Raw genomic sequence first — 14,006 nt, 5'->3', positions numbered from 1 at the left:
AATTTTGGACCTCCGATAATTTATCTATACTGTATATAAAATTGTCAAAAAGGACATCGTTAATACCAGACGGTTAATATCTCTAGGCACCTTTTTCATTTTTTTGAAAAAATGTAAAATGAAGTTATAAATCAAGATTTTATGCTTTTTCCCATAGACTTGCATTGTAAAATGACGCGACGTCAATTTCAAGATGGCGGCGTCCATACAAACGTCATTTGGGGGTTTGCTCACAGTTAGCAGCGTCAGATATATTTATTGTTGAATAACAGACATGGAAAATTAAAACAAACTTTGCCCAAAACATGTAGTATTTCCTTGTACGGAAGACCCTGAATTAACATTTTACTTCAAATTAAAGTTATTTCCGTTTCAGGTTTTCAGCTTTTTTTTCTGAAAATGTGTCTGTACTTACCCGTTAGCATTGACGTAAAATAAATACATGTCTCAAGTCATTGTTTCAGCCGTAGATATCGTAATAGAGGTGGGGACAGCGGAGATGCGCGCAACCCATTAAACTCATTTTCATTATCGGTTACTGTTGTTTATAATCGTATCAAAGGTTCTCAATTCGCATGATAACAGTCTGTTAAAAGGTTGTTTTTAAATAGCATGAATACATGTTTGTGTACTGCCTGGTGCTCACTTTTTTCAGTGACCGTTCGATTAAGGTCAAACATTATTCCTCATTGCAATTAATGATATTTCAATTTGAGACAACCGCCTATATATGGGACTACGTTAACCAAATTAATACTCGTAATTGCCTTTATTCTTTGTAATAACATAATACCAGTTTTTCAATTCCATCCTCGCGTCTTTATATCTCATGCTCGACCGTTCAGTGAAATCCAAAGTGGCATGTTAAGACAGTTTTGTGCTATTGATAGGCATGGTAGACCTATAGACAAAATAAAAATATGAGCCGCGCCATGAGAAATCCAACATAGTGCATTTGCGACCAGCATCTGCGGAATCTGGTCAACTGCCTACTGCAATTAGAGAAACCGTTAGCGAACAGCATGGATCTTGACCAGATTGCGCGGATGCTGGTCGCAAATGCACCATGTTGGTTTTCTCATGGCGCGGCTCATATGACCTTTCGAATGGGTATTTTGTTCTTCAGCTATATAAAAGAAGCCTATTCAAGCGCGTCAGTTACTTTCATTTTCGATCATATAAAACAAGTGTTTTTTGTGTTTTTTTTTTTTCACCAAGAAGTACTTATACGAAACATTTACTTCTGTTACAAACTGGGCAGTACGTAGCTATATTGAAAATTCAACCAAAAACACGTTGAACGCAAAACAACAACAACAACAACAACAACGAAAAAAACACACACACAAAAAAAAACCCATAAAAAAAAAGTTATTCCTTAAAATGTGATTTCTAGCAATTCAAACTTTATATAGATAATAATCAGTGGCGTAGCTTCTATAAGGCACTGCAGGCCCGGGCCTGCAGATTATCCGAAAAAGTGAAAAAATAAAAATGCCAAATATGCAATAAAAATTGTGTAAGGGGGGTTAGGCTGTAGGAGGTAATTAATCAGTCACTAACTGGAGCGTACCTGGATGGGTTTAAACTGTGCGCTAGATATGAGCAGCATAGTTACGAACGAAGCAGCGATGCTGCGAGTATGATGTAGGTGAGGGAGGGGGTCTCCATCTCCCAGAAAATTGAGATTTAGTGAATGTTTTAGGCAAGAGATGCGTTCTCTTGCTATATTCCAGCATTAATCTATTTTGTTTGTCACATTTGTACTACAGATTACGGAGGTAATCATTTAAAATCATAGTTTAGCACACCGCTCATGCTTAATGGCAGGGATCGTGACATTGTCTAAAAGCAAAAACTGCAACTCGAGCAGCCCAGGATATTTTAAGGAATACAACCATTTTTCGTATAGGGTAATTCGCCCTTGAAGCGAACGGGTTACGAAATTGCGATGATCACATGTTGTTCACTCACCTGCTACACCGTCAGATTCATTCGGACCGTGTCTAGTACCATCATCGGTTCACGTTATCTTAAAAGCTTGGTCATTATCTCGGGCCAATGAATCAAAGTACATGAAATACTAACACAACTCAAATTCGCCGTTAAAACGAACACTTTCGCCCATGAAGCGAACAAGTAAAATGCATTCGCCCTTTAAACGAACAAGACATTTTTTGACTGCTGCCAATGAAATTTGCTGTTTTTATTTATGTGAAAAGGTTTCTTATTGGCCAGATTCCCCAGAAATTAAAGGCGCCATTTCTGTTAAAGAAGACTTCCTAGTATCCTTTCTGAAATGTTGTTGTTTTTTGTTGACAATTATACATACAGTTTTATTTAGTAGCCAATAGTAGTTTGATGATGAGCTAGCTAGATTAAAGGTAGTACTTACCACAAGAAATAGTTATCAGTTATAAATGAAAGCTATAGCATAGGGAGATTCACGGAACGGACTTGGTCACATACGGGGAGAATCAATTGGTAGAGCATTGGAACAGTATTCCGAAGCCCCGAGTTCGTGTTCCGGTCGGGCTGCACAATTTTCTCACCCTATATCTTATTAGCTTAGCTGAAATTTCTCAGTGCGTAATATATGCGGCAGATGGCTTATATCGTGATTCCAAAAGGCTTTAAAAGCTCACTTAACCATGATATAATCTCAAGCAGAATTTCTAATTTCTCTAAGAGTACAGATCAAACTTGTCTATAGTGAGATAAAAGGTTACAAAAACATACACGGCTCACACGATACATGCTTATTACAGCGGCTATTTTACTTATAAAGTAACTTTTAAAACTCAAATGACAAATCAAATTCATCTCGAACGTGTACAACCTTTGTAGAGCAACACCCTTTGGGTGTTACAAATATTGACTGAACATTACGTTGACTAGAGGTTGTTGTTCTCAAGAGGTGAATTTGATTGTATACTTCAGCTTAGGTTAATGTTGATGATGTTGTTGTTGTATTTGCAAGTATGCAACTTTTCCTTACATCAGAAACGTTTAGATCTTGTTAAGGTTATGGCAAATATAATCAAAGTCCTGCTCAGTCGTGAGATGCATGGAAGAAGAAAGGAGTATGAGTGGGTAGCGCATCAACTTTTGGATAACCTCTTCTGGCATGAAACGCATTTCGATCATGACTCTTTATTCACCTTACATGTTATCATCAAAACATTATGTTCAAGATCTCATGCCATAACAAAGACGGTGATACATCAACTGCAGGAATGGGAAATGCGTTCACTGGCTGGAGATTGTGAAGAAATTGTTATAAGGAGTCATGTTTTTCTTGTGAAATATATTGCTGCGTATGTGTCTGAAACTGAGTTAAAGATATTACAAGACATAGTGGATGACATAAAACAAAATACAAACTAGAGACAACATTTTATACCATCAATACTCTGAAGAATATGAATGTTTACAAATTAAAAGTAAAACATTTTTCTAGACCTTCTTATAACATGTAAAAGAACTAGTCTGTCTGTTTCAATCAATAAATCAAATTTGCTCCTTTAGACAAACTTTCTCTTTTTTTATTTTTTTCCCCGCGGCCTTTTCTCTGTTTTCTCTTTTTAATTGTCTTTGATGTTTCCTGTCTTCTGCATCAGAGATTTTCTTTTCCCTTTTTACTTTTTCTTCCAGTTTTGCTTTAAAACATTCATCAGAAGTAACTACAAAGTATTTATTCTTTTTTGTTGGCTTTTTATATTGTTGTTTAGGTAGAACAAGCATGGGGTTGTCAGGGATAATAGGTACTGTTATGGGCCTTGGGGATATTTGTTCTTTATACATTTTCCAGGTTTCGTACATGGAGTCGTTTAGTGTGCTGCCTGATTGGTATGTATTGTTATACAGGTTTATTTTCTCATCAGTTATTGCTGATTCGACCACAGATAAAGCGAGTGCTGCATCGCACTCCCTTAGATTGCTAGTTTGATCGGGAAGGGTTGACGAATTGCACTCAGGCTTAGAAGCAGATGGCTGAGGACTTTGGTCAGGACCTTGCTGTGGACCTAACTGCTCTTCAAGAACCTTGATCATGCCATTCTCATCTAAACAAACAGGTAGGTCCACAACCTGGTCCATCTCATGTACATCTATGTCAATTGAAACAATTACATCATTTTCGGTACATGTACTACTGCTTGCAGCACAAACAGTGGGTAAAACAGCGGTTTCTACGGAAGGATTTGAATGGACTTGCTCCACTGTATTACACTCTTCCTTACATTGATCTAAGGGCGTTGCTACATACAGTTCTGATGGACTGTAGGCAAGGTCAGGTATGACGCCTGGATTGAAAGGACAGATACCAGTAGCTTCAAACCCAGCTTTCACATTGTTACTGGTGAGGGCATCGTTCCACGCCTTTGTCATAATTCTAAAGAACTGGGAGTGTCCTACAGCTACCCCTGTTTGCGAAGTAAAGTCCTGTACATGTCTCCCCCAGCTCGTCTTAAAAGACTTAAAAACAGACCTGTAAAAACACAGTATTATGGTGTTTATAAAACACTTGTACATATTACATACATGTAAAACAAACTTTAAAGTTTACAGACCGGTTTAGTAATTAAATTATGGTAAATTTTTCTTTTTGACATTTTGCTTTTCGCATTTAAAAATTGTATAAAAGAACTTCAGTCGGAGACCTGATATCTCCCAGTGGCAAAACATTGAGAAGCGCCGCAATTATCGGATAGAGCGCCGGACTAATTCAGTGTCGCATGTTCGAATCTGGTCACTCCTCAGTCACAATTGTCTTTGTGTGTGTGTATACTGAACGGAACTACAGTTGTAGTTAAAAGTTGAAGTAACGTTGCCCTATAAATCATCAGTGTAAAATGAAGAATTTTTAACTAACTTATAAAAAATAGAAACAGAAAATAATGAATGACTAAAATTATTTTGAAAATGGACTTTAGACGGTTAACGATATTATGAAATAGTAAATGTCGACAAACTTTAGACCATAATTAGAAACCTGTCAAATGGCTGCGTAAAGTGACTTGTTTTACTGGGCAGCTCAACTATTATTATTCCCTCCTTCCTGGCCACTCCTATGAGTTCAACATTGTAATGAGATCATGTTTCATGAACTCTCAAAGAACCCAGTAAAATTCCATTACATGTGCAGGCCTACAAGATCTTGACCATTTCCCGCCAGCAGGAGTCTTCTGAATAAATGTTGAACAGTACACTTGTATTTGTTTCTTTCAACCACATCTGTGGATCAGGGACTCACACATACTATTCCATATGAATATAAAATGATAGAACCCTATAAGAGAACATTACATGGTATCAGAAGTGTTTTATTGGATTATTGTGACAGTATGGAATATTAATAAAAAATTGGATTACATAGTTTATAAACAATGGAAGGAATACCAACGCCAACTATTGACTGGAACTCATCTAATCTTGTTAATGAATGGGAAAAATTTGAAGAGCATGTGAAGCTAATTTTTCAAGGACCCCTGAGTGAAAAAACTGAAGAACAAAAGGTAAATTATCTGCTTCTATGGGTCGGTGCACGCGGAAGAGAAATCAAACAGACATGGGTTATCAGCAACGCTGAAGCCAAAAAACTGAACACGTTTTACAAAAGGTTCAAAAGTTACGTGCAACCGAAGCTGAACCCGATTTTTGCCAGGTATAAGTTTTTCAATGAAGTCCAGGGATCGGACTCATTCGACGCATTTCTAACCCGTCTACGAATAAGTGCAAGAGAGTGCCAATTCCACAACAACGATGAAATGATTCGGGACAGAATCGTTTTTGGCACGAACAGCGCCAAAGCAAGAGAGAAATTGATAAACGAAGGAGAGAGATTAACATTAGACAAAACTATTTCAATTATGCAAAACCTCGAATATTGCCAGGAACAACTGAAGGCAATTAACGCAAACAACATCGACGCAGTGAAGAAAAGACCCTCAAAACCAGACACACAACCGTCACAACGCAGACGACAACAACAACCAAGGCGAAAACCACCGACGACGGCGAACTCGAAGTGTAGCTACTGCGGATACAATAAACACCAAAGACATGAACAATGTCCAGCTCGAAACGCTACTTGTAATAAATGTGGATTTAAAGATCATTTCGCACGCGTATGTAGAAACAAGTCAGTGCATGAATTGGATTTAAACGGATTAAATATGAGTGATAATAGTGATCAGGATACCTTCTTTGTTGACATGGTAAATACTTGTACATCTTCGAAAAATTTGTCTCCTCCAGAGCAAGCCTTTGTAGTTTTGTCCGTAGGCCCCTCCCAGACCCCACTGAAATTTAAAATAGACACAGGTAGCTCAGCTGATGTAATCCCAGTCAGCCATTTTGAAAAACTTAAAATCAGTTACCCCTTAGAACCCCCTGATAATGGTTTAACCTCGTATACAGGTAACTCATTGCCAATTCGTGGCATGATTAGGTTAAATCTAGGTCACAACGGAGTCAGCTGTTTATCAGCTGTTTACATTGTAGAGAGCAACTCTGTTCCCCTGCTGAGTTTAAACACATGTCTTACACTAGGTCTGGTCAAGTTAACGTACTCTATCGATACTTGTGAACCCTTAGACAAGAGCAAAATGATGACTCTATATGGCGACCTATTTAAAGGGGTGGGGACCATGCCCGGGAAGCTAGTTTGCATATTAGACCGGACGCCACACCGGTTATCAACCCCCCTAGAAGAGTTCCTGAAGCCCTGAGAGAGAAATTAAAGCAAGAGCTAAATCGCATGGAAAAAGAGGGAATCGTAGAAAAGGTCACTGTCCCAACAGATTTTGTGAACTCCCTGGTAATAGTTGAGAAAAAATCAGGACAGTTGAGGGTATGTATTGACAGTAAGAATCTTAATGACGCAATAAAACGTCCACATTACCCCATGAGAACGATTGACGATGTGACGTCACGACTTACCGGCGCAAAGTATTTCAGTATACTTGATGTTACACATGCCTACTGGTCCGTAAAGCTCGACGAGAAATCGTCTTTTCTCACGACATTTAGTACAGTGTTCGGGCGATACCGATGGCTGAGACTGCCCTACGGTAATCTGCATCAAGTGACATATTCATGCAGAAAATCGACGAAGTATTTGAAGGACTTGACGGACTGACGGCAATTGTAGATGACATACTTGTGTATGGTAGATCAAGAGAGGAACATGACTTGAACTTAAAGAACGCTCTTGAGAGAGCAAGGTCAAAAGGTGTCAAGTTCAATCCTGACAAGTGCGTGATAGGGGTTACAGAAGTACCGTTCTTTGGTCACTTGATCACGTCAACCGGATTAAAGCCTGACCCCTCAAAAATCGAGGCTATTGCAAACCTCGAAGTCCCGAAGACACGACGAGAATTAGAAAATATTCTTGGTATGGCAAATTACATGCAGAAATTTGCACCAAACTTGGCAGAGGTAACTAGCCCAATGAGAGCATTGTTAAAAAAAGATGTTGAGTTTTTATGGACGTACCACAGACTCAGTCATTTGACAAAATGAAAGACATCATTACGCACAGTCCTGTTCTGGCGTATTTTGACCCTAAACAGCCGGTGATACTCGAATGTGACAGTTCCTTATATGGGTGTGGCGCCGCCCTCTTCCAAAATGGCCGCCCTGTAGCATTTGCAAGTAAAACCCTGACGGAAACCGAGTCCCGATACGCCAATATCGAAAGAGAGATGAACGCGATTGTATTTTCATGCTCTCGATTTCACCAGTATATTTATGGTAGAAAGGTCACCGTTCATAGCGACAACAAACCTCTATGTGCGATAATGCAAAAACATCTATGTGCATGTCCGCCAAGACTACAAAGAATGAGACTGGCACTAAGCAAATACGACTTAGACGTGCAATTTGTACCGGGTAAAGAAATTCCCACTAGCGACCTTCTGTCTAGACAGCCTCTGAAGCTGACATTTGAAAACAATGACCTTGACATTCATGTTCACACAGTTCTTAAAGGTTTGCACATCTCTGACCGCCGTCTAGAGTCGTTAAGGCTCGACACAAAAAACGATGTTAACATGCAGCTCCTAAAACAAACAATTATTGACGGTTGGCCAATTTCCCGCGCAGACTGTAAAGCTGAAATAGTGGAATTTTTTAATCACAGGGACGAACTTTCCGTTGCAGACGACCTGATATTCAGAGGTCAGACGATAGTTATTCCCGCCACTGCTAGGAAACATCTGATAGAGGCAGTTCACCAAGGTCACTTTGGGGTGGAAAAAACCACTCTAAGAGCAAGAGAACTCATGTTCTGGCCAGGCCTGGCCAAACAAATTTCTGACTATGTTTCTCAGTGTTCTGTGTGTCAGAAACACAGATACTCAAATGCGAAAGAACCCCTTGAACAACATGAAATTCCAGACAGACCATGGCAAAACATTGCCGCTGACTTGTTCACTCTTGATGACAAAGACTATCTAATTACGACGGATTATTACTCCCGCTTTTTTGAAATAGATCTTTTAACCAATAAGCAAAGTTTGACGGTCATCAGAAAACTCAAGGTACATATGGCTAGATACGGGATTTGCCAGAAATTGGTTACAGACAATGGTCCAGAATGGTCATCAAAATTATTTGCAGATTTTGCAAATGATTGGGGTTTTACGCATGTCACATCCAGCCCCCTCCATCCGATCTCAAACGGCTTAATTGAGAAAACCGTCTCAATTGCGAAGCGCTTACTTCGTAAGGCTAAAGAAAGCAACAGAGATCCATATTTAGCTATTCTCGAATACAGGAATACACCCCTTGAATGTGGTTTCTCCCCAAATCAGCTCCTAATGGGTAGAAGAACAAAATCTATTCTACCCATAACCAACGCACAGCTCCAGCCTAGAACCATCGAACCAAAACTGATCAAAACAAAAATGCAGACAATCAAAGAAAAGCAAAAGTCAAATTATGACAAGACAGCTAGAAAGCTGCCTCCCCTACGGTTAAATGAATACGTCAGAATTCAGATAAACAAAATGTGGGAACCAGCCAAGGTCATAGAGACACACAATGATAGGTCGTACACAGTCCAGACCGAATCAGGTGGTATTTACCGCCGAAACAGAGTTATGATAAACAAAACCAAGGAAATATTTCCAGAAATACGGGATACCACGCCTAAACTTTTAGCGGAATATTCCCAGAATTCTCCCGTTTCGCGCCCCAATGCCAGGAATGACCACACATTGACCCCGCATTTACCTGATATGCCCTGCTCTAACCCTCCTTGTCCTAAAACACGCTCTGGTTATGGTAGACAAGTGATTAAGAACAGACGTTATTACAACGAGAACTTTACAAACAATTAAGTGTTAGCATTCTATCAATGAAACACTCGTGGGAAAGATGTCTAGACATGTTATAAATAGAATCTGATCAAAACGGACACTGGAGAACATTTGATTTAGATGGTTAAACATGATATAAATAGAAGCTGATTAACTGACACCGGAGAACATTTGATTAATTTATAAATGAGCAACACTTCCGAAATAATAAATGCATAGAGAGAACATTTGAATTAGTCATGAGCAACAGTTTTCAATAATAAACGCATTTATATATTTATATCTTTATTTCTGTAACATGTTTATGTTAATAATATTGTTAGATCTTAATTAATGAATATTACTTGATTTAGAAATTAAGATTCTAAATATCTCTAAGAGAGGGAAATGTAATGAGATCATGTTTCATGAACTCTCAAAGAACCCAGTAAAATTCCATTACATGTGCAGGCCTACAAGATCTTGACCATTTCCCGCCAGCAGGAGTCTTCTGAATAAATGTTGAACAGTACACTTGTATTTGTTTCTTTCAACCACATCTGTGGATCAGGGACTCACACATACTATTCCATATGAATATAAAATGATAGAACCCTATAAGAGAACATTACAAACATGGTGGTGTGAATCATGGCCGTCAACAATCAGCACTTGAGGTCTATGAGGCCCAATGTTTGGTAGGAACGTTTCTGTGAACCAAAGCTCGCTAATCCCCTGTTTAGTCCATCCACTGTCAGAGACGCTGCACTGTGTGCCTATATAATACATTGAAATTCAAAACAGGCAAATAATGAAATACATGTAATTGCATTCTAGTTGAATATCGTTCTACATGTTTCTACATTATATCGAGTTTCACATACAGATGTTGTAAACAGTAGGGCACTCTTCTTGCGCGTCATTAATCAAAAGTTTATTTTACAATTTAAAGACTGTAGGGGTATATATGTACTGCGTTATGGACTTAGGTGTTGCTTGTGTTAAAGTCTTCTCTAAATGCGTGATACTTAATCATGAAACAAAAAACTCAGGGACATAATTTACAACAGTCAATATGATTGCAAAATATTTTGATGACGGCCTTACCCGCAGGGGCATTTCCAGTGTCATAACTGTGCAGTGCTCTCTTTGTTTTGCCTGGGACAATAACATGTGGTGGTATGATGCTCCCAGCTGCATTTCCACATGCTATTATAGTTATCATCTCTCTTGAGTTGGACGATTTAGCATGTACAATCTTGCTACCCTTACGGGCAATGATTTTAGGGGGTTTTGGTGCCAATGATAGCCCCGTTTCGTCCATATTCCAAATGGATGATGGGTTGTCTAAGATATGATTATCAGTCAAAACTGTCTTTAATTCCCTAAAGTAATGACTTACATGGGAGCGGGTCATTGACATGTGTCTGCCAGTTGCCGTAGACTCTGCTGTCCTTAATGAAAAGTAAGGGTGACGAACCTTGAACCCTCGCCACCATTTTTCAGAAGCTACCCGGCCCTTAAAATATACCCCTTCAGAAGCGGCATATTCTCCCGTAAAACGCAAAAAGGTTTGCTTAGAAAAACCAATCCCCATGTCCCCTCTTTGCATTGCATAATTTATTAAATCTTTCTCCTTATCTATAGACAATAGTGGATCTTTGCCCTTCTTTGCTCCCGGTGCGACTTTTCCAGACTTGTGATCATGTAAAGTTGTCACAGGAACCTTGTACTTTTTGGAAGCACCTCGTAAGCTTAATGACCCATGCTTCACTTCTTCCACAGCACTATATAAGGCCTCTTGAGAGTAAGGCATCTGAAATGTTACATGTATGGCAGACCTAATTATTTTCTTAATATATTAAGTAATTTATAGCATTTTACACAGAGGAAGTGAAATTGCGTTCTGTAAAGTCCGTTTACAGATGCAGTCGTTAAACAAATGCATATTTAGGTTTAAGCTCAGAAGGTATTTATCTATATTGGCATATTCTAGATGATATTCACAACAAGACGTGCATAGAAATGTACGCAGTATTTTCCAGAACACAAAACAGTTGACATGTCAACATGTAATTTGCATTAGCCCTTGAAGCGAACACCCGTTCGCTTCAACGGCGAATGATGTCCGCTTCTTGGGCAAACGCATATATGACATAGATTTTAATTTTAGTAAACTTTTTTCTTACATATATGAAAAAATAATCAATTTTCATAAAGATATTAAAATAATATAATAAAAAAACAGCTTACGATTAATAGGGATCCAGCGTCACTTGAAATTCTAAACAAACAAAGTTTTGCAAATTAAAGAATTTGAATTTTCCCGCTCTGTAACTTTGACTAGAGGTCAGCAACGACAGCGCCTGGGTGAGAAAGACCGAGGAACGATGATTAAAAGCTGTCGTTGAATCAAAATACCCGAAACCCGGGAAAAGTACGGGACAACGACGAACAGCGGTTATTATTAGCGCATGCGCGTCAAACATTGCGGTGAATTCGTTCGGGTTATGGGCAAATTCGTTTCAAGGGCGAATTACCCTACTTTGTTTACAATTAAGAGTCCTAATTAACTTGACCATGAAATTGTGTATCGTTCTAGCACGGCTGAGACTTAGAACGTTGAAGAATCAGAGTTCTGTGAATTGCTCTACACCGTGACTATACTCCCTGTTTTCGTACATTAGACATCAGTAGTAACAGTAGATATATGGTTATGTTTCAAAATATTTGTGTCACTGAAACACTGTGTCATTCTATGATATATTTTATTGTACAACTGCCAAGACCCGTTCACGCCAAAGGGGCCTAACACTATGGCAGTTTGGGTAACTGCATCTAACTGCTACACACGTGAAAAAAATCGTATATTCGAACCGTGTGCAAAGCAGTCGCTATGATTATTTAATTATTTATTTATTATTCATTTAATATCCTCCACAACGTCAAGATTACATAGGCAATGAATGGAACGAAGGTATACTGTTTTGTTTTGTTTTTTATCGTATTTGAAATCTTCGTCAATGCATTAGTTTAATGCATTGCGTCTGCATCCGCATTTTGGTAAGTTTTTGATACCTCGGACTTTAAAGGTATACTAGGTTTTTATTTTTGTTGTAATCGTATTTGAAATCTTCGTCAGTGTTTAATTTAATGCATTGCGTCTGCATCAACATTTTGGCAAGTTTTTGATTAATGTATCTATGCACAAATTACAAGGGAAACTTAACATTTTTTTAGTCAGATAAAACATCTAATTTTGGCAAAGCAAATTTAAACTGCGCGAATTGCTAAAAGAATTTCTGTATTCAGATCTGGATATAGATTGATAGATGTTATTGCAACCATTAATAAAGTCTTCGATATCACGTAAGCAGTCACATTTTTCTTACTTGAGATAACTATGGTCACGGTGGCTGATTTCTGCCAGTGTCGTTCTGTCGTTCTGGCGCCCCCGCCATAACGAAAGAACGACATTTTGCTCTTTTGGCGTTGTCTCGTTGTCGTTCTGGCGCCCCGCCATAACGAAAGAACGACGTTTTCCTCTTTTGGCGTTGTTTCGTTCCCACGTTCTGGCGCCCCCGCCAAAACGATATAACGAAGAATGCAACGCGACAGAACGAAAGAACGACACTTATAAACGGCGCCATAAGAAACGTCGTCTTGGCGTTCTTTCGTTCTGGCGTCCCCGCCACAACGACGGAACGAAACAACGCCAAATGTGAAAATATCGTTCTGGCGTTCTGGCGCGTTCCGGTAGACCATGCGCAGTGTTGTCATGTTTCGGCATAGTAACTCGGAGTTACTCCCTTTTAGTGGAGACCGCCTTTTGGGTTGTTCCTAATTCCATATCGTACCCGTACCGTACATTCATATTCGGCAACTTTCGAGTTTCACGGAGTGTGGCGGAACATATGATGAAAAAAAACTCTATTTTTAGTCATATTTAAGGGGCTGTTGTTGTGGTCTTGCACGACTCATAGGTACAGTGGTGAAGAGCACATACTTTATGTGTCAAGCCGCCCTATACATAAACACAGGTGTTTGGGGAATGAAATGGTGTCCTCTGGTGCATTTATTAGTGGGTGTAATCCCCTCATTTTAATGGGGTCAGGGGGCTCTCCCCTGGAAATCTTTGAAATACAGGCATAAAATGGTTGCTCCCGGTGCAGGTTTTGGTCTAATACAGATCTTATAATTGAGGGGTTACTCCTCTCTTGATGTTGCGGGAGGGGGGGGGGGGTCAGGGGGCTCTCCCCCTTGAAAATTTTGAAATACAGGTATGAAATGGTGGCCTCTGGTGCGTTTCTGTGTAAAAATTTTGAGAAAAAATTATTCCTTTACCAAAATAGTAGGGTTCATCTTTGATGAGTTATATGCGTAATATGAGTAGGTCTATAGGTCATTTCTCAGCCAACTGAGACGCTTTATGTAAGAGGCCAAAATTTCAAATTTATAAATATAAACGCACCTTCCGTAACCGGTAACGTCAAGGTTGTTTGTTTTTGTCAATGATAGAAAAATCCCTTTTGACACGTTTTCTTTTAAAATAGCTGTATTGATATGTTATAAAGGAATTTAGGTCTGGGCTCAAAGTTAAAGTAAACTGAACCATTCCCGCCTTTGATTTAAATTTTATCCACGTAAATCTAGTCAGACTGGCACATTCGACAGATAATTTGCTTTATCCTCTTTAAATTCGGG

The 14,006-nt window shown here is 39.0% G+C and overlaps 2 protein-coding genes across 2 annotated transcripts; both read right to left on the bottom strand.

The window, feature by feature from the left end:
- Nucleotides 1–1,916: 1,916 nt before the first annotated feature.
- LOC123566360 (uncharacterized) lies at nt 1,917–5,076 on the bottom strand. The gene is made up of 2 exons (XM_053542398.1): nt 4,994–5,076; nt 1,917–4,489 (listed from the first exon to the last, which is right to left on the bottom strand). The coding sequence occupies exon 2, from the start codon at nt 4,387–4,389 to the stop codon at nt 3,511–3,513; it is 879 nt and encodes a 292-aa protein (XP_053398373.1). The 5' UTR covers nt 4,390–4,489; nt 4,994–5,076; the 3' UTR covers nt 1,917–3,510.
- A 4,841-nt stretch (nt 5,077–9,917) lies between these two features.
- Nucleotides 9,918–11,555, bottom strand: LOC128556596 (uncharacterized). The gene is made up of 2 exons (XM_053542137.1): nt 10,410–11,555; nt 9,918–10,078 (listed from the first exon to the last, which is right to left on the bottom strand). Exons 1-2 carry the CDS (start codon nt 11,116–11,118, stop codon nt 9,918–9,920), a joined length of 870 nt encoding a protein of 289 aa, XP_053398112.1. The 5' UTR covers nt 11,119–11,555.
- Between the last annotated feature and the right edge of the window lie 2,451 nt (nt 11,556–14,006).

This window comes from Mercenaria mercenaria, chromosome 4 (assembly GCF_021730395.1).
Source record: "Mercenaria mercenaria strain notata chromosome 4, MADL_Memer_1, whole genome shotgun sequence".
NCBI classification, from domain to species: Eukaryota; Metazoa; Mollusca; class Bivalvia; order Venerida; family Veneridae; genus Mercenaria; species Mercenaria mercenaria.
This window is presented reverse-complemented; position numbering and strand designations above follow the sequence as displayed.